Below are 23,735 nucleotides of genomic sequence, written 5' to 3'. Positions count from 1 at the left end.
GGGGGCGGGGCGGGTGCTGCGGCGGTGGCCGCCAGGCGGGGTCTCGGCCGCGCTGGGGCGCCATTTCCCCGCTCGCCTCCAGGGAGCGCTTCCCCGCGGCGGCCGCGTCGGGGCGCTGCGGAGCCGCCTTCCCACCCTCCCTGGGGCTGGCTGAGTGGCCGACGTCCCCGCCTTCCCCGCTCTCCCTCCCCCGGGCCGGGACTCGCCGCTCGCCGCCTCCTCCTCCTCCTCCTCCCAGAGCCGCTCGGTGCCTCGCCGCCGCCGGGCCATGGAGTCCGCGTGAGGGAGCCGACCCCTCCTCCCCCCGCCGGGAGCCGCGCGCTGCGCTCCCCCCGCCCCCCCCCCCCGCATCCCGGCGCCGGCTCCTCCCTCCGCCGCGGGGGCCGCGTCCCGCTGCTGAGCGGGGATTGATGCGGAGAGCGACGGCAGCGCCATGCAGCCCCCGCCGAGGAAGGTGGGAGTCGCTGGGCGGGGGTGGCACTGGGATTCAGGGACCAGGGCACTGGCTGTACTGGGGATCTGGGTATAGTGGTGTGGGGTGGCACTGGGGTGACTGGCTGTACTGGGGGGTTGGGTGTATTGGGGATCAGGGTATAGTGGTGTGGGGTGGCACTGCGACACTGGCTGTACTGGGGATCAGGGTATAGTGGGTGTGGGGTGGCACTGGGGTGACTGGCTGTACTGAGGGTTGGGGCTGGGTGTTCTGGGGATTTGGTATAGTGGGTGTGGGGTGGCACTGGGGTTCAGGGACAATGGTGCTGGCTGCACTGGGGGGTTGGAGCTGGGTGTATTGGGGATCAGGGTATAGTGGGTGTGGGGTGGCACGGAGGTGACTGGCTGTACGGGGGGGTTGGGTGTATTGGGGATCAGGGTATATGGGTCTGGGGTGGCACTGGCAGTACTGGTGGCATTGGCTGTATTGGGGCTGGGTGGGCTGTGAGCAGGTGGGGCGCTGGGTGTATTGGGCGGTGGGGTGGTACTGGCTGTATTGGGATAGGGCCATAAGGTGTGTACGGGTTGGTGTATTGGGATGTGGGGGTTTGGTGTGGCAGTGCCACAGGCTGTATTGGGGTGGGTGCCTGGATGTATTGGGAGTGAGGAGTTGGGGGTTTGTGTTTAGAGGTTGGGGTGTGTGAGGATATGTGTTTATCTGTATTGGAGGGTTAGGGTAGGGCTTGGTTTGTATTGGGGTGGAGGTGTATCAAATAGGATTGAGAGCTTATTCGCCTTGCTGGTTGTGTGGCTGCATGTTGGGGTATGGGGGATTTGGGATTGTCTGTACTGGGGTGAAGAAGGGGCTAAGGTTAGGAAATGGTCTCTATTGAGGTACTGAGGTGATAGAGTATGGTCGGATTGTGTAGATGAGGGTTGTTGGAGTGGGGGAGTTATGTTTTGATGGTTGTATGGAGTGGGGGTTGTTTGGGTTGATGTTGGAGATTGGGGTTGGAATAGTTTACAATGGGACGATGATGATTGTGTTGGTGTGGAGGGTTAGAGTTATATAGATTGAGGTTGAGAGGTTTATTCTGTGAGTAGAAGAAATTTTGGGGATTAGTATATGGAGTGGGATAGAGAGAGTTAATTGTGTTGTAGGGAATGGTTTGTGGGTGCCTGTGTGGAGGGAGTTGCCTATGGGTGAGGGTTATTGGGAGGGGGTGCCTGTGTTGTGTAAACAAAAGACTGTTGTTTGTTCATCTCATGTCATTCTCTGGGCTCCCTGGCTGCTCGGGGAATCCAGCTGCAGGGGACTGCTTGGTCTCCTCCTAATGTCTCTGCCTCTGTTGTGAGGATAGACTGCTTCCTTTGAAGGATTCTTATTTATGTTTCATGGGATTTTAGTTTGCATTTGGCATTTCATTTATATTGCATGTGTGCTTTGCCTCTTGTATTTTTCACATGGAATTTTATTTTTACTATGTAGGGTTCAACATTTGTATTGTTTTAAAAAACCTAAACCCCTTTTCTACTTAATCAGAGCATAGGGTTTGTATGTTTTGCTGTATCTTGAAAGGAGCTGAGGTGAGAAACTTGTCTTGCTGCAGTGCTGGGATTGGGGGTTCTTGTTGCTGGGGGATTATTTTGGGTGTTGAGGTTTGGGGGGAGCTGTTGCTAGCAGATGAGATCTGGAGGATTGTTTTGCTGTGAGAGAAAGGGGAGGTTTATGGCAGATCCTTTCCTTCACCTCCTCCCTGTCTTTCTCTCTTCCCCTCCCCCCATAGCAGAAACTGTTATTTTCTTTCATGCATGCATCACATTTTTAGATGCATGGATACTGTTTCTGTTTAAGGCTGCTACATAGATGCATCTTGATCAATGAACGTGTTAAATGCCAAGATCTCTTGTTTTAAAAATCCCATGTTTCTGTGGCCAAGTCAGTCCTTTTCTGGGGTTAATGTTTATCACAACAATCCCTCCTCCACCCCCTGCCATGCTGCTAACTATCACTCTGGTTCCCAGGCTATTGAAATCTTAATTCCATAAGGTTCAAAATATGCAGAAGGTATATTTTATGCTGATGATAAAAAAAGGCACAACCTTTCTGAAGTCATACTGTTAAGGAAGGTGACTTTTGATCTGATGTGCTGGCAACCACATGACTGCGTTTAAAGGCATGTTCATGAAACCATTGTAGGAGTGTTTAATCAGTACACGTTTCATGAATGTGTAAACTGTTTTTATTAAGTGTTAAATCAGCGGCAGATTATTTCTTTCCCCCAACTCCCTTATTTGTTTCAAGCTGAACCTCTTTTATTGTGGACAGGTTTATCCTCAGAGGTTTGGAAGAAGAAAACATGCATATTTGTTGTTAACAAACAGAGCACAGCTCTGATGTATGAAATGCAGACACTCCAGGGTTAAATCCAAACAATATATGGTAAAATCAGTCTTTGGTTAAGTAGATGCATTGGGTTATGTTAGCCAAGCAAAACAGGTTTACACATACTGAAAATGTTTAATTTGCATATTCTGATGGACAGAACATAAAGTTAGATGAAGGAAATCAAATATTTTTTCCCACTGAAATGTCAGCTAGACCCTACTTAAAATATCTGATCTGTCTTTTTTGTAGGTAAAAGTTACACAAGAGCTAAAAAATATTCAAATTGAGCAGATGACAAAACTTCAGGCCAAGCATCAGGGAGAATGTGATCTACTTGAAGATATGAGGTAAGGTTACAGCAAATGCTACCAAATTCCTGTAAGATCTCCTTTTGGAAGAACATTGGGTTACAAAACTCCGGGAACTGACGATGGAATTTCCTCTTGGATTTCCTGCTTTTAGGCTGTTAAAGTTTTGACACAGCTGGAAATTATAACTGGGACTAACACAATGCAAATAGTTTTTTCTTCTCTTCAATGGAGCAAGTGTACAAATGTGTCATGAACAAATCCAGAAAGTATTGGTCTGTTCAGCACTATTTTTCTTTGGGATAGACTCACAGTTCAAGTGATGTCTGTAGTGTTAAAAACATTTAAAAAAATACTTTTATGAAATTACCGATGATTTATAGTTAGCTATAGGAAGTTTTAAAGAGCATTCACTACATGAATTGAATTTTTTGTGCAGAAAACATGAGTAAAAGTATTTGCACTAGTACTTATAAAGCACTTTTGTTACATAACCTTGCACATTGAGATCAATAGAAAAGTTCTACATGTTTCATATGGTAGTTTCATTATTTGTCTTTAAATAATGTGAATGTCTTTAACATTTATGTATGTTATGATCAATGTAGGACTAATGGGCACCTGGAATTATGTGGAGAATGAACCACTAACCCTGTTTAGAAACTGTCAATTTCTACAATGGGCATGCTGTGCAATATTCAAATATCATCAATACACCTATTGCTTTCCTTCTTTTTGGCACCTTGTGCTTCACTCAGTGAGTGAAAATCTAGTAAGATTACTTATCAGTAGAGAGCAAGTGACGTGCCAGCTCAAAGATTTAACTTCACAAGAGATTAGAATACAGTGAAGTTCTTACAGTTTCAGTCTCTGTCTCCTTACATCCCATGTCAATAAAACTTGTCATATCCAGAAATGCATGCACTTTCCATCTTTGTCTGAACCCTGCTCTCTTTCATGGGTAGTGAAACAAGCTTCTGTATGGGAAAGATCACCACATCTGTTATCTTACAAGTAGTAGCTATACATTATTTGCAAAGTAAATACAGGTTAATGAGTAGCAGCTTGGTATGTGGGAACTTTTTTCCTTAGATAGGAACTTCATTTTATTATATCTGCACCTGAAAGTGCTGTTTAGTTCTGGTTCTGTCAGCATTTCCTTTCTAGACCCTTATTTTTAGGGGTTTATAGTTTAGGCATTTATACTTGTTTTCTGCTGAAACATGGCATAAAAATCTTATTGTCTCTGGCTACATAAAAGTTACAAGAGAGCAGGTGAAAGTTTGGATTAAAATGTTTTCTTGAAGCAATATAATTTTTAAAAAGTTAGTGTTACAAATTAAGAAACTGAATTAAGAGTCTGGTCACTGAGTAGACATACTAGAACCTTTCCATCAGTCTTGTTGCAAGCATTTGCTATGTATTATACATTTTGTCTGTAAATAACTGTTTTTCAAAAGAACGCTCTTTACCACTTAAGTACAATAGTATTAAAAAGAAAAATATTTTAAAGCTATTTTTTCCATTCTTTACTCTTGTGGTTTGCGTGCGAGAATAGGAAGGAAGCTCCTATAGAGGGTACACCTGCCTTTCTGTGACTTGACTAATTTTCTGTCTATGTAAGTCTTAAATAGGTGGCTTTCCTGTAGTATGAAAGTGTGGACTCTGTGTTGGGAGTCTCAGTTGACAGTACAGTGTCTTACTGGAATACATGTGTGAAAACAAACAAACACCACAGTTTTTTAAACAGCAAGTTAGTACTCGGTCCTGTCACTTATTGAGGTCTGGGTTCAATTTTTGATCAGATTTGATGGTAAAAAACTTTATGCATTTGATTCAGCATAATCTCTTAATGGCATTTGGCTGAGTGACATTACCACCACACAGCTTTTGCAGTCTTTGCAGAAGAAGAGCTGGTATTAGAATAGCAGGGACGGTGTATGTTTGAGATGAATTTAAGCATGGTGAATAACGCACAGTGACTGATGCCTAGCTTTTGTGAAGGTTATCAGTGTATGTCCTTCATGAATTTGTCACACTCCTTCTATCAAATGTCAGGGTTGGGAGCTGGCACTTGAGCTCTGGCAAGTCAAGGTGTAAAATTTGTTGCTGACTCTTATTGTGTGCTTCGGGCCCTCCTTAAATTTAGCCACCTTTCCCTTTCTCCTTATTTTTGACCTCTTCCTCAGAACATTCATTTGCAGCAACATCCTCTATTCTGGTTTTGTGTTTCTTGAGCATTAAAATTACCAGTTTTCCAAGAGTAGAAGTAATTCTTGTACCATTAAATGTCTTTGTGTCACTTTTCAAATATAAGGCAGCTGAGTGTGCTTTTATAGGGACAATGCCTCTTCTGCAGCTTGTGCCATGTATTTGTAATTTCTCATTTGGAGATGTCATTAAAAATAGTAATTGAAACTACAGAACTTCAATAGCAAGTGCAAACTATTCAAATCTTTTGTTATGGCTAGGCTTGGAGAATACATTTTTTACATAATTTGGACAGATATCATCAGTGTTTATTTTAAATCATTTAAAATAATTTGATTTACAATTTCACAATTGCAGGAAATTATGGGGCAGAGTCAGACTATTTAATGACCGTAGACATTAAGATTCAAAAAGTTAAAGCTTTATAATGATTAAACCACAAATTGTCAACATCTCATTTCAAAATATACAAAAGTATTTTTAAACTCCCAAGTTCTAAAGCAGCGTTTTTTTTTCTTTGCCTATCTGTAAATTTCAGTTGTTATGGATGGAAATATTTTTTCCTTGGTTTTTGTGTATATATGTGTATGGTGAAATTGACACCAATACAGCCTAATCCTTCTAAGCTTATTAAAGGTATACAAACAGTCCTGTAGTTAGTCAGATAGAAATTGGGAGGCAGAGGCAACGTGAAATGGTGGGCAAAGGATGTGAGGTCAAGGGGTTTTCCTCCACAACAGTTTCAAATGTTAAATGCAAGTTCCTGTCTAAAAGATTTTAAAACATTTCAAAACAAATGTGTATGGACTGGGCGGACCCCACAGGGGAAGATGGCTGCCTAAACCTCGAACTGCTGCTCAGCCCCCCTAAAATCTGCTAACATCTGCTAAACTACAGCACAGTTTTTGTCTCTGAGTGGTTCATCCTGCCTTTAACATTTTAGTAGCAGATGGATCTCATTTTGAACCCCCCTTCCTCCTGGGACTCCCCACAAATCACAAAGAAGCAGAAGCTCTCTGACAGCCCTGTACAGTGCAGTATGGCACCATTCTCAGAGGAGGACTTGATAGGCCTGTCTTAGATCTATAAAATGCTAAAGCAGGTATCAGAAGAACAGATCCTGCTTAGAAAAATATCAGAGGATATTTCTGAAATTAAAGCCACAGCTGCAGCACAATAGGTCAGTTTGCAGGGGCTATCCTCCAGGATTAGGGAGGGCTCTATTAGGATCACTGTAGATCAGCACCTTGAATGGGCTCTTGCAATGTGTGTTAACTACTTATGCTAAACAATCTGTTACACTTTGTATTCAGCTGACACTATGACTACCTTTCCCAGATCTGTAGAAGAGCTCTGTGCAGCTCAGAAGCTTCTCTTTCACCAACGGAAGTTGGTCCACTAAAAGCCCACCTTGTCTCTCTAATAGACAAGCAACAAAGTCTGATCCAAAATCTACAAGATAGAGTGAATGATTTGGAGACCTGGGCCAGAAGAAATAATTTGAGAGTGGTTGTGTTCCCTGAGGATGGGGAAGAAGAGGGAAGTCTAGTAGAATTTTTGTCTAAAATCTTAGTTGGGATCCTTCCTTACATCCTGATAGAGAGTAGGACAGAGCGAGCGCCCACTGCTTCCTAGCCACCAAACCCTGGGCATTTATATTAACATTCCTAAAATACAGTGTGAAAGAATCCATCTTTAAAAGAGCCTGAGAAAAAGGAAAGGGAGTTGGAATGGGCATAAAATAAAGATTTTTTTTTCCCACTGCAGCTGGGACGTAGTTAAAAAAAGAGCCCTGTTCACTATGGCAAGGAAGCTGGTGAAGGAGAAAGGCCTGATCTAATTTTATAGCCTTTCCGGTTATTTTTAAGGTCGTGGCCAGCTCGTTAGCTTCTCCAAACTGGGAGAAGCAGCAAACTGCATTGCCTCCGTATAATAAAACATATTAACCATATGTTGCCTTGGGATTTACCTTTGCTATTCAGCAGTTGTTACCAGCGGTAAAGGGAGAAACACCCACCTCAACTCTGCATCCCTATATGTGCCGTCTTGCCTGTATGTAGAGCAAGGAGGAACCATCAGACTCAAATTGCTCCGATTTTTCCCCAGCAGATCCCCAAGTAGTATCTGTCTAGTATGATCCTAACCTTTGATGCAAAGATATGTGTATTTTAGCCCAGAAATCTTTTTAAAATGTGCTCAAGATGTTCACCCTTCTCTCTCCCCCTCCCCCCCACTTTTGTAATGTAGAGGGTTGGGGAATATTCATTTCTTTTGCATTCAACATGGGGCAAAGAGGATATGTTCGTTTGAGCTGCCCCCCAACCTGATTTTTTTTCTCCCACTTTGACTTGAGAGCATTGCTGTCTCACATCTTAGCCTACCTGTCCTATAAGAAAAGACAATCTCCTAGATACCCTTCATCCTGGACTCTCACCCTAGCCATACCCCTGGGTCTCAGTGGGCATGACATAAGATGCATTTTGGGTTATTTCCCCCCATGAGTACTTGTGGCTAATTTGCTTACATGTATTTCTGGGGACATAAAAGGAATTGCTTCCCCATTACATACCTGTGAAAATTATGGCTGCCCTAGGTGACATGAAATTGGATCAGACCATAGGCAGCTGCAGTATGGCTTTCCAGCTGAATTTTATGTCTAGTTCAAACGCACCCTGGCTCCCACATTGGTTGAGGTATTTACTGAGGCTTTTGATGGAGGCACTCTGCACTCATTAGTGAATGAAGCTCTAATCTCAGTCATGCTTAAGCCTGACAGATGCCCCAGAATGTGCTAGCTATCAACCAATATCCTTAATCAACTTTGATATTAAAGTATTGTCTAAAATCCTAGCTGGGCGATTAGAAAAAATAATGAGCACAATACATCTGGACCAGGTGGGTTTCATACAAAAGAGACATGGGTCAGACAACACTCATTGGTTTATCAGTGTGCCGTCCTACTACCAAAACCCCTTGAAACCATTGGCTATTTTGTCACTGAATGCAGAAAAAACCTTCATCAGAGTTAATTGGAGGTAATTTGTTTCTCATTCTACAAAAAAATTCAGTTTTTGTTCATTTTTCGTGTCTTGGATTAGACTTTTGTACTGCAGTCCTAGCTCCCACGTTGTACCCAATAACTAAAGCTCCACTTTTTCAATCTTTACCATGGTTATAGACAGGGCTTTCCCTTGTCCACACCATCTGTTTGATTTTTCCTTAGAGCTACCACCGTACAAATTAGAGTATACCATGGAGCCAGGGTCTAAAAATAGTATCCTAAGAAATGAAAATATGTTTATATAATTTTATATATCATCAGCCCCCTTCAGGCCATCCACAATATATTTTGAACTATTGAATTCTTTGGGAAGATCTCGGCATACAAAATTAATTTGCACAGGTCAGAGGCTCTCAGTATCTCTTGAAGGGTGCGTAATGTCACCCTCTGAGATAATACCTTTTGCTGGCAGTAAGTGTAAATCGGGTAGTTGGGAGTCCTCTTTCCTAGAAGTATATATAAAAAAGTAAAAATTAATTTAAATAGTTTTCTCACACAGATGGCTTTGGATTTACATAGCTGGCAGGCTCTTCCTCTATCCCTTAGGGGCAGAGTTAATATATTAAAGATGAATGTCTTCCAGAGAATTCTATTTGTCCTTAATTCCTTGCAAGTTTATATTCCCTGGCTTCTGTTTTCCCCCCTCCCCAGAATTAACATTTTAAAAACTTTCTTGTGGGGTATGGGCAACAATCCCAGATTATCCTTTTAAAAATGCAGTTGCCTATGAAGTCAGGTGACTTTGGTTTATCCAACTTTAGGCTTGACTATATTTCCTCAATCTAGAGCCAAGTGATACAATGGCTAGCACCCCCTACACTCAGGCCCTCCAGCCTGTCTGTACATGGAGAAAGCAGCTGTAGCCCCTGCCGCTAGAATCTGTTCTAAATAAATAGTAAGGCTATATTATAAATTATTTCCTAGAATAACTTGTCAATTGCCACTGGGGATATAGGATTCACCAAAACCACAGGGCGCTAAATGCACTTGTGTATTGCATAGAAGCGTAGAAATGTCAGGCTGGAAGGGACCTTGAGAGGTCACCTAGTCCAGCTTCTTACATTGAGGCAGGACCAAATACACCTAGACCATCTCTGACAGGTATTTGTCTAACCCGTTCTTACAAACCTGCAATGACAGGAATTCCACAATCTCCTTTGGAAGTCTATTCCAGTAGTTAACTATTCCAGGGGTCGGCAACCTTTCAGAAGTGGTGTGCCGAGTCTTCATTTATTCACTCTAATTTAAGGTTTCGCGTGCCGGTAATATATTTTAACGTTTTTAGAAGGTCTCTTTCTATAAGTCTATAATATATAACTAAACTATTGTTGTATGGAAAGTAAATAAGGCTTTTAAAATGTTTAAGAAGCTTCATTTAAAATTAATTAAAATGCAGAATCCCCCGGACCGGTGTCCGGGACCTGGGCAGTGTGAGTGTCACTGAAAATCAGCTCGTGTGCCGCTTTTGGCATGCGTGCCATAGGTTGCCTACCCCTGAACTATTCTTATAGTTAGTTTTTTCCTAATATGTAACCTAAATCTCCCTTGCTGCAGATTAAGCAAATTACTTTTTGTCCTACCTTCTATGGACATGGAGAAAAATAGATCTCTGTCTTCTTTATAACAGTCCTTAACATATTTGAAGACTGTTATCAGGTTCCCCTTCAGTCTTCTTTTCTAATATTAAACATGCCCAGTTTTTTTAACCTTTCCGCATAAGTTAGGTTTTCTAAACCTTTTACCATTTTTGTTGCTCTCCTGGGCTCCCTCTGGTTTATCGAATGTTTCCTCAAGTGTGGTGCCCAGAACTGGACACAGTACCCCACCTGAGGCCTTACCAGTGCTGAATAGAGTGGAACAGTTATCTCCCAGGTCTACTATCTGTTCTTATCAGTTTAATCATGTTTATTATGCTAGTGCCTAAAGACCAACCAGAAATGGGGTTCCATTGTGCCAGACACTGTACAAATGGAGCAGACAGTCCCTGCGCCAAAGAGCTTACAATCTAAATAGATAAGACAGATACAGGCTGGGGGGGAAGAGATATAGCAAATAGCAGAATGAACAATGTGATGACAGCATATGTCATTCTAGTTCTAGAGAAGGAATTGTTTGGGGGTTTTCTGGCTGGGGGCTGGGTACAAGGAAAGGGAGTAGCTGCAGTCATACGGTAGTGATGCTGCCCTGTAGTGACAGGACTAAGTATGACTGAACATTACAGATCTCAAGAAGATGAATTTGCATTTATGAATGCATAGTTATATCTGTAGATGTCTGGTTGCCACTGATATTAACATGGCATTTTATGTATTGAATTGTGTTCTGCTTAATGAAGTTGCGTATAACCTTTTACTGTGAATACACTTCACACTCTCCAGGGAACTCAGCTACACTTCTGTAATCTCTCGGATTGTTGGTAGCTGTGTGATAAGGTTTTTGGCAACTGGGGCTGAGGGTTAAAGCTACTGAAGTAGAAACAAAGTACTAATTGCAGCTTCATGTATATTTTAAACATAGAGTATCTAATACAGTAGTTACAACTCAGATCATCTAAAATATTCTGTTAGGAAAATCCAGTCGTATAACATACTGTGTTGCAAAACAGAATCTGAGAAAAACATAGGTCTTGAAAAAGCTGCAAGAGGGCTAAACCTTCTAAACAGAGGCAAGTGCTGTGGGGCCCACTATTCAGAGGTGACATGATGGTAACTAGTCCAATGTTTACCAGTCCCCAGTTGTTGGGAAGATGGATGGTGCTGGGATTCCCGCTAGGATGATGTTCCTGAATCCTATTTGAGGCTCCATCTTTTGCTTTAGTCTCTGGCTTTTAGGAGTTGATACATTCCTGGAATGACTCCTGGAGACGAGAAGCAGTTCTTTACCTCTGTACACACGCACACTACTGCCCAGAGCCTCCTGGCAAGGAGGAGGGGTTGTCTTTGCTACTCTGCTGCTCCTCAAAATTCCTGAGTGCTGCAGCAGGGAGGCTGTATCTCCACTACTTTACTCCATCTCCAGGGTTGTCCTCTCTGGTAAATAGCTTTGTTGCTTGCCTCTGCTCCTCATAGCTTTTTCCAAGCAGCAGCAGAGTGAAATTGACAAGATTTATGTTAGTTTCACTGTGCCCATAGGTTCCAAATAGTATCAGTTTTCACTATCTTGTTGCTTGGGGAAGTGAGCAACAGCAGAGAACTGGAGCTCTCTGACTGCAGACTTGGGAAAACAGTTTTGCTTCATTTTGCTTGTAGCTCACTATGAGGTGAGAAGATTTATCTTTCTTAATCTGGAAGCTTAGATTCTTTAGCTGTTGATGGCATTTCTTTCCTCACAAGAGAAATTCCTTTTCACTAGTGATGAGTATGTGTTGATATTTTTCAAGCCGTGCCTACTTAAAATCATTCAGTAGATGCAGAGCATCGTTTATTTGGTGTTCTAACATCAAAACACACATCCCCCAGAACCTTTCTTAGAAGGCAGTGTTATTGCTTCTGAATATTCTTCTGCCTAAAGTGCTGCAGAATTTGTGGTCTAGGTATGTTATCTATAATTAGACAGTCATTTAATAACATACATTCTTGAAGGAATTAAAGCCTGGTGATGTTTGCCCTGGAACTGTTTGAAGGAGGACTGGAATACACTGAAATAATTTTGCCTACCAGGCACGGAAATCTAAGTTTGCAGCCTGCAAAAAAAAAAAAAAAAAAAAAAGCTTCAATATAAACATAGCAACAGTGTAGTCATTCAAGCCAATCTTGGCACAGTGAAATGAGCCACAGTCCTATTAAAATTCTTGTTCTAACCTGGTATAAAGCAGTAATGGATTCCCTGCTTTAATACTGGTAGGTATCATTATAACTTTGACTAGTGACAAAGTTCTAGTTAATTCTGGAGTGCATTTTTTTGTGTGTGTGATCTGAAGTGGAAACAATAGTAAAATACAGTTATGTTTATAAGAGGAAAAAAATAAAATTTATTCTTCTATTTGGATGTGATCTTTGGTTTTTATAAGAAAGCTTTATTTAAATTTAATTCTAGTACACAGTGTAAATGGGGTTAGGTTAATGACATTTATTTCCCTAACAGCTTGCAGGAAAGCTCAATATTTTTCTATTAGTAGTTAGTGAGCAAGACACTTTTAGTCTGCTGTTGTGTTGAGCAATGACTAAAAATGACTCAGACTACTAAAGACTGATAATGTTTTGCTATTGGTTATATTTTCAGTCTTGACTAGAAATTACTTCTCTTTAAAAAATTATTGTCCATTCCTTAAGTCATTGATTTTCTTTGGGGTTTAACCTTTATAAGAGTTATAGTAAGACACATTCTCCTTTTTTCCTAAAATATTATGTTACTAGTTTCCTGGAGCTCTGACTGAGTTTTGTTCTTCATCCAGTGCAGTTGTGCAGAGCCTTCATTATTACAGTATCCACAATAATAATGTGAAGTGCCTTCAAGTGAGCATATTTGTTTATTTTGATTTGTGAAAGCTGCTTTGAAGCATTTAATATGGTTTCGGTGCCAGTTACATGAATTAGGATACATAGTACAAATAATGATACAATGCAGAGAAGTATACTTCCTTTTCCCACCACCAATTAAAGGACTTGGTCCTGTAAGATGCAAGCACTCTTTCAAAGTACTGAATATCTTCAGTTCCCACTAGTTTCATTGGGAGTTGAAGGTGTTCTCCACCCTTCCTTTTCACTATCCTTATTATGGGCTCAATCTGGAATTGCACACGTGTTTATTAAGGGAATGAATGAAGGCTGGTTTGATTTCCTGTTTTGGTAGAGATTCTGGTTTGTTTTCTATTTTTTGGATCCTAAGCTGGCAGTGCTCTCAGCTCTTTGCACTTTGTCTACACTAAGGAAATTTTCTAAACAATTCCTGCTGTTGCTTGGGAGACTTAATGTAATTGTTTAAAAACAATGTGTCTACCCTGTTCAGAGCAAGTCTAATTGACATGGTGCTGAAAACGGCTGCTGGAGTTGGAGAGCTGTCAACATTAGAAACAGGGGGAATTTTTTCATACAAATTCCATAGTGTAGATTATGCCACAGGGTTAGAGAAGAGAGACTTTTCTGCACCAGGAAATTACCTGTAAAATGTGTGACGGTAGCTGGAGCATCTGAAGTGGTGCTGCAAATAGTTAAATGATCAATGTAGACAGGACAAGTATGTATTTAGTAGAGTTTCAAGAAATGTGGGTGGATTTTAGGTTGATACAGGTTAATGCAGGCACTTGATGGTGCAGTGTGTTGCTATGCTAGTCTTTCTTTTAAAATTTGGATTCCTGGCCTGGGTTCAAGTCCAGCTTTGGAGTCAAAAGAGAAAATGCGTTTGTCCTTGTCTCTAGTCAGGACTTGAAAAATCCACATGCCTACTCAATGCTGATGAATGGGAAGCTCGTCTTGGTGAATGAGGGGACCTACATCAAATTCTGCAGAATGTATGGCTTCTTCATGGGAGGGAAAATTCTGTCTTTCTTTAGGAGAACCTTCTGAGTATAAACCAATGTCGGGCTGTTTTCTTGAGCCAGCAGATGACCCCAGTACTGCCTCTACTGCTCCTGCTTTTCCCATTTAGCCACTGAAATAAATTATTTCTGGTCAGTGTTGCCTTTGCTATTCCTAATGGACCCTCCACTCAAATCCTCTTTTATGGCTGGTGGGTTTAGTTTTCTGGCTTGTAAATATCTGATACATACATAAATATTAGAGCTGTCAAGCGATTAAAAAATAATCGCAATCGCACTGTTAAAAATAATAGAATACCATTTATTTAAATATTTTTGGATGTTTTCCACATTTTCAAATATTTTGATTTCAATTACAACACAGAATACAAAGTGCACAGTATTCACTTTATATTTATTTTTGATTACAAATATTTGCACTGTAAAAAACAAAAGAAATAGTATTTTTCAATTCACCTCATACTAGTACTGTAAGTGCAATCTCTTTATCATGAAAGTTGAACTTACAAATGTAGAATTGTGTACAAAAATAACTGCGTTTAAAGTCTTACATTATTTTATTTTTGGAGCCTACAAGCCCACTCAGTCCTATTTCTTGTTTAGCCAAACGCTCAGACATACAAATTTGTTTACATTTTCAGGAGATAATGCTGCCTGCTTCTTGTTCAAAGTGTCATCTGAAAGTGAGAACAAGCATTTGCATGGCACTGTTGCAGCCAGCGTCGCAAGATATTTACATGCCAGATGCGCTGAAGATTCATATGTCCCTTCATGCTTCATCCACCATTCCAGCGGACATGCGTCCATGCTGATGATGGGTTCTGCTCGATAACAATCCAAAGCAGTGCGGACCGATGCATGTTCATTTTCATCATCTGAGTCAGATGCCACCAGCAGAAGGTTGATTTTCTTTTTTGGTGGTTCGGGTTCTGTAGTTAGTGCATCGGAATGTCGCTCTTTTAAGACTTCTGAAAGCATGCTCCACATCCCATCCTGATCAGATTTTGGAAGGCACTTCAGATTCTTAAATCTTGAGTCAAGTGCTGTAACTATCTTTAGAAATCTCGCATTGGTACCTTCTTTGCGTTTTGTCAAATGTGCAGTGAAAGTGTTCTTAAAACGACATGCTGGGTCATCGTCTGAGACTGCTATAACAGTAAATATATGGCAGAATGTGGGTAGAACACAGAGCAGGAGACATACAATTCTCCCCCAAGTAGTTCAGTCACAAATTATTTTTTTTAACGAGTGTCTTCAGCATGGAAGCATATCCTCTGGAATGGTGGCCGAAGCATGAAGGGGCATACGAATGTTTAGCATATCTGGCACGTAAATATCTTGCAATGCCTCTACAAAAGTGACATGTGAACAGCTGTTCTCACTTTCAGGTGACATTGTAAATAAGAAGTGGGCAGCATTATTTCCCATAAATGTAAACTAACTTGTTTCTCTTAGTGATTGGCTGAAGAAGTAGGACTGAATGGACTTGTAGGCCCTAAAGTTTTACGTTGTTTTGTTTTTGAGTGCAGTTACGTAACAAAACAAAAAAAAATCAATTTTTGTAAATTGTGCTTTCACGATAGAGATTGCACTATGGTACTTGTATGAGATGAATAGAAAAATACTATTTCTTTTATCATTTTTACAGTGTAAATATTTGTAATACAAATACTATAAAGTGAGTACTGTATACTTTGTATTCTGTGTTGTAACTGAAATCAATATATTTTCAAATATAGAAAAACATCCAAAATATTTAATTAATTTGAATTGGCATTCTATTAACAGTGTGACTAAAACTGCGATTAATCGCGATTAATTTTTTTGAGTCAATCGCGTGAGTTAACTGTGATTAATCGACAGCCCTAGCAATTACCTTTGCTGCATGAAGTTGAAGGGGGTGGATTATGATCTGGGCTACAATGCTATTTTACAGCTAACCACTAAGGTGTATTTCATGCAGAGCAGTGTAGTCTGCACCCCTCCCAATTAGTCTGAGAGCATTGGCTCAGTGACATCCCAGAGTGTGAGACGTTTGATGATTGATGTGAACCATAGTTTGTCTCACAGTTCTACTACCAAAGCTTATTGAACTGGCTTAGTTTTTATTTTTATTTTTTGTTAGTCTCTATCTTTGTGGTATTGGAAAAAATAAAACTTCCAAATCATTCATTAATAAGGCTGATTTTAATTGATTTCTGGACCTGCCACTCTCCATCTCCACTCCCCCTGGAAACTTCCACTTGGCGGACTTATTGGTGTGAATTTTCAAAGTCATTTGCATAGTATTAATGATAATACCAAGCCAGTTTAAATAGTTTGAGGCAGGAGACTACAAAAATCATTTCTCTTTCCTTTCATTATTGTACCCCTTGGTGCATTGCTGATGACAGAAGTATTAGACTACATTTTTGGATGTGCAGCAGTATTCAAGTAGAATATCCATGCAAAGTGCAACTGAGTAGGGAGGACCTGCTCTTTGGAGGAAATGGTGTGAGTGTATGTGCAGAAATGGGTAAATGTTGGATTTTTTTCAGTACTTGGTTGCAGAGCATTTCTTTGAGATTACTAGAGCCCTAGGTTGTAGAGGGTTTGTATCTAGATCATGTCTCATCCTCTTTCTGCCCTTACAGCAGCAGCTAACCAGCATACTAGAGGTGAGCTTTCTAAACTTTGCCTTTGCAAAGTAACCAGTGGAAACCCAGAGAGGCAAATACAAAATAATTCAGCTAGCAAAATTGTTTCCTTTTTCAAATGTGGATGTGATGGTGGTAACAGAAAAATGTGCATATATGCAAGCAGAATAGATTTCAGTAGTCTATCTAGATAAGCAAACTGTAGAAAAATATTTAGTACTTCTCTGAAAATTTAATTATTTTTCCAATCTTATCTGAGATTCCTCTGAAGCTTTGAGAAGGTGTAACAAATTGTTTGGTTACAATGCCATGCTGTGGTCTACACTGGAGTCCAACAAACCATGTCATTTTATAAGAAATTGGAAAAGTTGTTGCTTGCAGAGTTGAAAAAATAAAACTGAAATGCAAGCAACTAGATGAAGTCAGAATTATTACTGCATCCGTCCAAAATAGAAACCGTGTAACCGTTGTTTGTTTTGATATACATGAAGAAATTTTACTTTTTTCTTAATATAATTAATGTTTTAAAAGCATACACTTAGATAGCAGTTAGCTATCTAGTTCTTGTGCATGTTTTAAGCATACACTTAAATAGCAGTTAGTCTCTCTAGCTTGTGAGAATCCTTTTAAAGCAATACCTACTAAATAAAAAAGCCTGGAACATACTAGTGAGTATATGATGTGTATTGTCCGATATCTTCAGAGTTCTAGGAAAAAAATTATTAATAGCTGCCTTTTAGTCAGCAGAGGAAACAAAAACACTATTTTTTGCAGGCTTCCACAAAAAAGTTATTAAACGTTTTAAATACTGCAGGAATCTTTTATTTTAAATCTGGTTTTCTCTTAAGCTAGACCAAACATAAACTAAAACATTTAAGCAATCCCTTTTTGAATAAAAATAGCCTGTATCTTTTAAAAATTGTTATTGATTATTAACATAGCGTATTGAATATAGATTATATTGTTCAGAGGTTAATTTCTGAATCAAGAGAGTGAAGATTGTTACTTATTTTATTATTTAGCCATTTTAAAGGTGTTTCTCCCCTTGCATAGCATAGATTTGTATCCACTAAAGTAAAGCAGAAAATTGAGCACCATATTGTCTGTTATGTAGAAATTATGAAGTTACTAAGTTAGAGTTCAGGTTTTTACCCAGTCTATAGTTTTCAACCATAATTGTGAACATATAAATAGCAAACGTAAGTATTTCAAGCAGAAACCAATGATTCTTCACTAATGCCAAATTTAGTGTGCCCCCACCGAAGAATATGTCAATGGTTCTATTTTGCTAGTTGACATTAATTTTCATTCATCCTACTACTGTAGTTCTTAGTGAATATGTAGTCAAACTAACGCAGGTTGTAGTCCTGATTTTTTTCTCATGTGCAATCCTTATAATTAATGTATTAAGTAATACAAATTCTTAGTGTAAATCAGTTTATATCTTCTTTTTTTCCCCACGTGCATTCCCATAAACAAGCATTTTTATCAGTTTCATAGGTTGTTTCACAAGTTTCTTGCTATTTCTACAATAATTTCTATCACAATAATAGGTAGTGAACTGAGGTTAGGGAGGGAATGCAGCAAACGTTCTGCTACCTACATTTGTAATAATCTTGGCTCAGAAGGAACTCAGTTTTAAACAAATACCATTTTTTATTGGTGTGTGATTTATCTTGTTGGAATTTTTATTACTAGTTACTAAAATAGTTATCAGTATTATTAGTTCTTCCCAGTCAATGGCCGGTATATATTTCATGTTAGGAAAAGGTGATTTCTATGACCTTGGAATTAGCCTCAGAATAGCATGGTAAACCTTATAATCATATGATATATTGCAGCACTACTTCACACTTCAGATTACCCACTTAAGCAGTTAATTTGCACAGTTAAACATATATCTAGTACATTATTAAACTGGTCATTAATTGATACAGCTTTTAAAAATCAAAATACAGTTGTATGTACTTTTTGCCTTTATATGAAACCAGAATACGACACTTTAAGCCTTCTGTTTCTCACACTAATTGGTGAAATCTGCCAGCTTCTGTACACTTTGAATCACTGCATTCCAGGAGTAGGATACCTGAAGCACTTTTTCTTCAGCTTGTTTCTCCGTTTTTTTTCTCCAGAGAAATTACATATTTCTTTGTTAAGAAAAACATTCCTTTCTTGGCCACTTGTTGGTTAACCTCCATTGATCAACATCAGGTGTTGAAATAATTCTTATGCTTCTGTGTGTATGTGTACTAAAGTTTCTTCATATAGTCATTTGTGAAAATATTCCTTTCTTCAGTTTCTATGTTAATGATCTTATCTCACTTTACCATCACAGCAGTGGATCAATAAAAGACGGGGAAAATATTTTAATTTCTACAATCTCTTACAGCACTCTAAATAAAAATTAACTTGTATGTGTTTCCTAGAAAACTTGTGTATGTATTTGGAGCAGGAGTGAGGAGCCTAAAGTTATCATGACCTTCAAGAGTGAAAAACAGGTTTCAAGTCTTTCAAATCTCATACTCTGTATGTAATAGACTTGTACAGTACAAGATACTAATTCATATACATTATCCTTTTTGCTTAATGATTAATTCTTTAGTTTGCACTTCTCGTTTTCAGGCTGCTTAGCCAAAGGGTACACTAGAATCACTTCAATGCCAGTGGTTAAGGTTGCCCAACACTTCTATATTATAAGATCCTGTTTTCAGTTGCTTATAACTGCCAAAGTTAAGCTGTTAAGGCTGAAAATGTCCATGTGGGGTTTCTGCCTGGGGCTGAATTTTTTGGGCAAGTTTCAGCTAAAATGGTTCAGCTATTTCCAAGAGCAAGGTCAGGGTAAAATACATTGTTTAGTCCATGTTTAAAAATGTGTGTGTGTGTGTGTATGTATGTATATGTATATTTTTTACAACTGTTTTCTCGAGAAGCATTTGTTGTGCCAGTGTTCTGTGGCGGAGGGACTTGAAATTTGGCAGAGGCGGGGGTGTTACTCGTGAGTCTGGGATATGCCTTTTGCCATCTGTGTGGAAATCTGCCCAAACTATAAGCCTCTGAAAAATCTCACTTCTCAAATGCTCAGTGGAGATTTGTTAGAGTTTTAGCTAAGTTTCTGGAAGATTCTGTCTGCATTGAGGATGTTCCCTCCCCACAGCTCTTATATGGCGACCAGACTGCACATGCACTGTCTCCACAGTGTGACTGAGCATACGCCATCCCAGGGCAGCAAGGGCTTAGCAGGACTTCCCCTGCAATTGCTCTTTCCCTGGGGGGTTTGGTGGTGTTATTTGTATTATCTTAGTGCCTAGAATCCCTAATCACGGACCAGGACCCTATTTTGCTAAATGTTGTATGAGCACAGAACAGAAAGATGGCCCCTGCTCCAAGGGGCTTACTGTCTATGCTGTGGTGCCAGGCATTGGAACTGAGAGCCAGGAGACTGTCTCTCTTGTGCTCACAAATATTCCTCCGCTGATGCTCAGGCAGCATGGAGGAGAAAGGAGGAAGTTTCCTGACTCAAATGCAGAGGCATGAGGAACAGAGGATGGAGAAGAGATGCAGAGTGGAGAGACGAGGTGGGAGTTTGGGAAGGTGGGGAAGGAGGAGGGTAGGAGCCTGGGGTGGGGGGAGTTGGCAGAAGACTGGGGACTTAGGAGCGAGGTAGAATGGAGAAGGAGCTGGGGATGAGGAAGTATAGTGGTTGGGGTAGAAGGTGAGAGCAAGCCTTATAGATGGGGGCAGATAGGAGTAAGGGGGACATGGGCAGGAACTGCAACAGATGGGGCCTAGGACAGGGATTGGAGCAGGGGAAGGTATAGCAGGATGGAGGCGATGGGCAGGAGCTGAGGAGCAATGGGGATAGAAGCAGAAGGGGAAAGGAGTAGAAGAGTCTTCAACCGAGGTTTGAACGCAAGACTTCTTTGCCTCAACATTCCTTTGCCTTCTGTCAAATAGCTACGAAACCCATTGGCAAAGTGTCTCCATCCCCCTGCAGTTGCTGGTTCACATAAGAGATAACCTCCTTGTACTGTAACCAGTTACTCCATTAGCACAGATGGATTTAAAGATCCCAGTCCTGCTGATAACCTATGGAGAGGGGTGAGGGTTCAGTACAGCTGATATTTTTTGCTTTTAAATTTTGAATTTTAAAAAATATAGAAAATTACATCTAAAAGACTATGTTTAAAGATTATTAAAGTTGCAAAGTCAAGTGCTCGGAAGTTAGGAAACGTTAGAAATAAGGTTGACCATGCAACCTTAATATGGCCACCCTCGTATATACAATGATAGTCTTTAATTATATGATAACATACTACTTTTCTCACAAGATCCATGCCTCATTTGGTGTACAGAATGTATTGTATTCTGGAAATGAATTGGAGTTGTATAATGAATGAGGCTCTTGTCTATAGGCCCCTGCCTCATTTGTTGCAGAAGATGGAAGATGTGTAGCAAATGAGGCAGGGAATTTCATAAAGAGGATTTGATAGCAACCTTTAACTACCTGAAGGGGGGTGCCAAAGAGGATGGAGCTAGGCTGTTCTCAGTGGTGGCAGATGACAGAACAAGAAGCAATGGTCTCAAGTTGCAGTGGGGGAGGTCTAGGTTGGATATGAGGAAACACTATTTCACTAGGAGGGTGGTGAAGCACTGGAATGGGTTACCTAAGGAGGTGGTGGAATCTCCATCCTTAGAGGTTTTTAGGGCCTGGCTTGACAAAGCCTTGGCTGGGATGATTTAGTTGGGGATTGGTCCTGCTTTGAGCCGGGGATTGGACTAGATGACCTCCTGAGGTCTCTTCCAACCCTAATAGATAACTGAATTTCATTAAAATATTTTATTTTTATGTCAGGATGTCCTGAGCTTCACCTAGGCACCTTTTACTTTTTGTAAATTGTGGCAAGGGAAACGTTTCTATGAATTGCTAGAACAAAAATAGTTGATATTGAAACTCATTATGGCAATGGTCCTCACTAAGGTTTAGTGTCTTTTCTTGGTATTAAACAAAATAAAAATTTATTTAACAAAGTGGTCATCATTTGAAAATTGACAAGTAGAAAATTCTTCGGATGAACACTAATAGACGTGCATATCCAGCCGATCTAATTAAGACTCTGATTCTACAAGCGCCTGTGGCCATGCAGTGACCCACTGAATCAGCTTTCAGAATCCCAGATTGGTAAATTCTAAGGCCAGAAGGGACCACTGTGAACATACAATCTGACCTCCTGTATAGCACAGGCCACAGAACTCACCCCAAATAATCCCTAGAGTAGATCTTTTAGAACATCATCCAATCTTGATTTAAAAATTCAGTGATGAAGAATCCACCATGACCCCTGGTAAATTGTTCCAGTGGTTAATTATTCTGACTGTTAAAAATGTACACCTTCTTTCCAGTCTGAATTTGTCCAGCTTCAACTTTCAGACATTGGAACATGTTATACCTTTCTCTGCTAGACTGACGAACCCATTATTAAATATTTGTTCCCCATGTATGTTCTTATAGACTGTATTCAAATCACCCCTTAATCTTCTCTTTGTTAAGATAATTGTTAAGTTGATTGAGCAGCATGAGCCTATCGCTATAAGTAGGGCCCTACCAAATTCACGGTTCATTTTAGTCAATTTCACGGTCATAGGATTTTAAAAATCGTAAATTTCATGATTTCAGCTATTTAAATCTGAGATTTCATGGTGGTGTAATTGTAGGGTTCCTGACCCAAAAAGGAGTTGTGGGGGTGGGGGAGTCGCAAGGTTATTTTAGGTGGAGTTTGCATTACTGTTACCCTTACTTCTGCGCTGTTACAGGCAGGGCTTCCTTTAGAGCTGGGCAGCTGGAGAGTGGTTGCTGCTGGCCGGGAGCCCCCAGCTCTGAAGGCAAAGCTGCCACCACCAGCAGCACAGAAGTAAGGATGCCAGTCAACAGCTGCCACTCTACAACCGCCCAGTTCTGAAGGCAGCAGCACAGAAGTAAGTATGGTATGGTATTGCCATGCTTACATCTGTGCTGCTGCTGGCGGGTCGCTGCCTTCAGAGCTGGGTTGGGTTCCCGGCCAACAGCCACCACTCTTCGGCTGCCCAGCTCTGAAGACATCACAGAAGTAAGGGTGGCAATACCGCGACCCCCCTAAAATAACCCTGTGACCCTCTTGCAACTAACTTCCTTTTGGGTCACGACCCCCAATTTGAGAAAAGCTGGTCTCCCCTGTGAAATGTGTATAGTATAGGGTAAAAGCTCACAAAAGACCAGTTTTCACGGTGGACGACCAGATTTCACGGTCCGACACGTGTTTTTCATGGCCGTGAATTTGGTAGAGCCCTAGCTATAAAGCATGTTTTCTAGTCCTTTAATCATTCTCCTGACTCTTCTCTGAACTCTCTCCCGTTTATCAACATTGTTCTTGAATTGTGGGCACCAGAACTGGACACAGTATTCTAGCAGCAGTCACACTAGTGCCAAATACAAAGGTAAAATAACCTCTCTACTCCTACTCAAGATTCCCCTGTTTATGCATCCCAGGATTTCATTAGCTCTTTCGGCCACAGCGTCAAACTGGCAGCTCATGTTCCGATGATTATCCGCCACAACCCCCAAATCTTTTTCAGTCACTGCTTCCCAGAGTAGAGTTCCCCATCCTGTAAGTAAGGCCTACATTCATTTTTCCTAGATGTATACATTTATATTCTTCTTCGAGTGCTTGCACATGTCCATTCCAAAGTAAGTGTGTGTATGCCCCGAGCACAGTTGCTGGATTTTTTCCCTTAGTGATATCCATCGGGTCGGCTCCAGCGCCCTCTGGTGCTGTGTGCTCAAAGTGCCAGTATAAAGGCTCTGCCAACCCTGCACCCATTCAGTTCCTTCTTACCATTCATGACAATTGCTAGAACTTCCATTATTGCTCAGGTAATTTCTCCCAGTGGCTTTTCCTTCTTTCTCATGTATACAGTAATTGTAGTTTACTTAGTTTGTTAGTAGTAGTTTTAGTAGTTAGTGAGTTTTGAATGCCTCTGCACTTGGTTGGAGAGGCTTGTCTGCTCACCAGTGCCAGGGTATGCCTTGGTCACCAGGCTTCAAGCCCTGCACTTCCTGCGACAAGTTGATGCCCTTGAAGGGCTTAGGGGAAGCTCATTGGAAAGACGGTTGCCAGATCTTCAAGGATTTAAGACCCCGCACCAAGAAAGACTGGAAGGCGAGGTTGAAGGTCCTTCTCATGGAGGC

General features: G+C 40.7%; 1 protein-coding gene across 5 annotated transcripts in view; it reads left to right on the top strand.

The window, feature by feature from the left end:
• The first annotated feature begins 296 nt into the window (after window positions 1–296).
• The window catches only part of FCHSD2 (FCH and double SH3 domains 2), a 246,548-nt gene continuing 223,109 nt past the window's right edge, over window positions 297–23,735 (top strand). For 2 of the 5 annotated variants that reach the window (XM_034759167.1, XM_034759165.1), the window contains exons 1-2: window positions 297–454; window positions 3,071–3,168. In XM_034759167.1, the coding sequence (XP_034615058.1) occupies window positions 434–454; window positions 3,071–3,168 (119 nt within the window). In that variant the 5' untranslated portion in view covers window positions 297–433. Of the gene's footprint in view, window positions 455–1,086; window positions 2,020–3,070; window positions 3,169–23,735 lie in introns of those variants that run through there. The other 3 variants (XM_034759164.1, XM_034759166.1, XM_034759170.1) reach the window with 3 other exon arrangements.

Source organism: Trachemys scripta, chromosome 1 (assembly GCF_013100865.1).
Source record: "Trachemys scripta elegans isolate TJP31775 chromosome 1, CAS_Tse_1.0, whole genome shotgun sequence".
Classification (NCBI taxonomy): domain Eukaryota; kingdom Metazoa; phylum Chordata; order Testudines; family Emydidae; genus Trachemys; species Trachemys scripta.
This window is presented reverse-complemented; position numbering and strand designations above follow the sequence as displayed.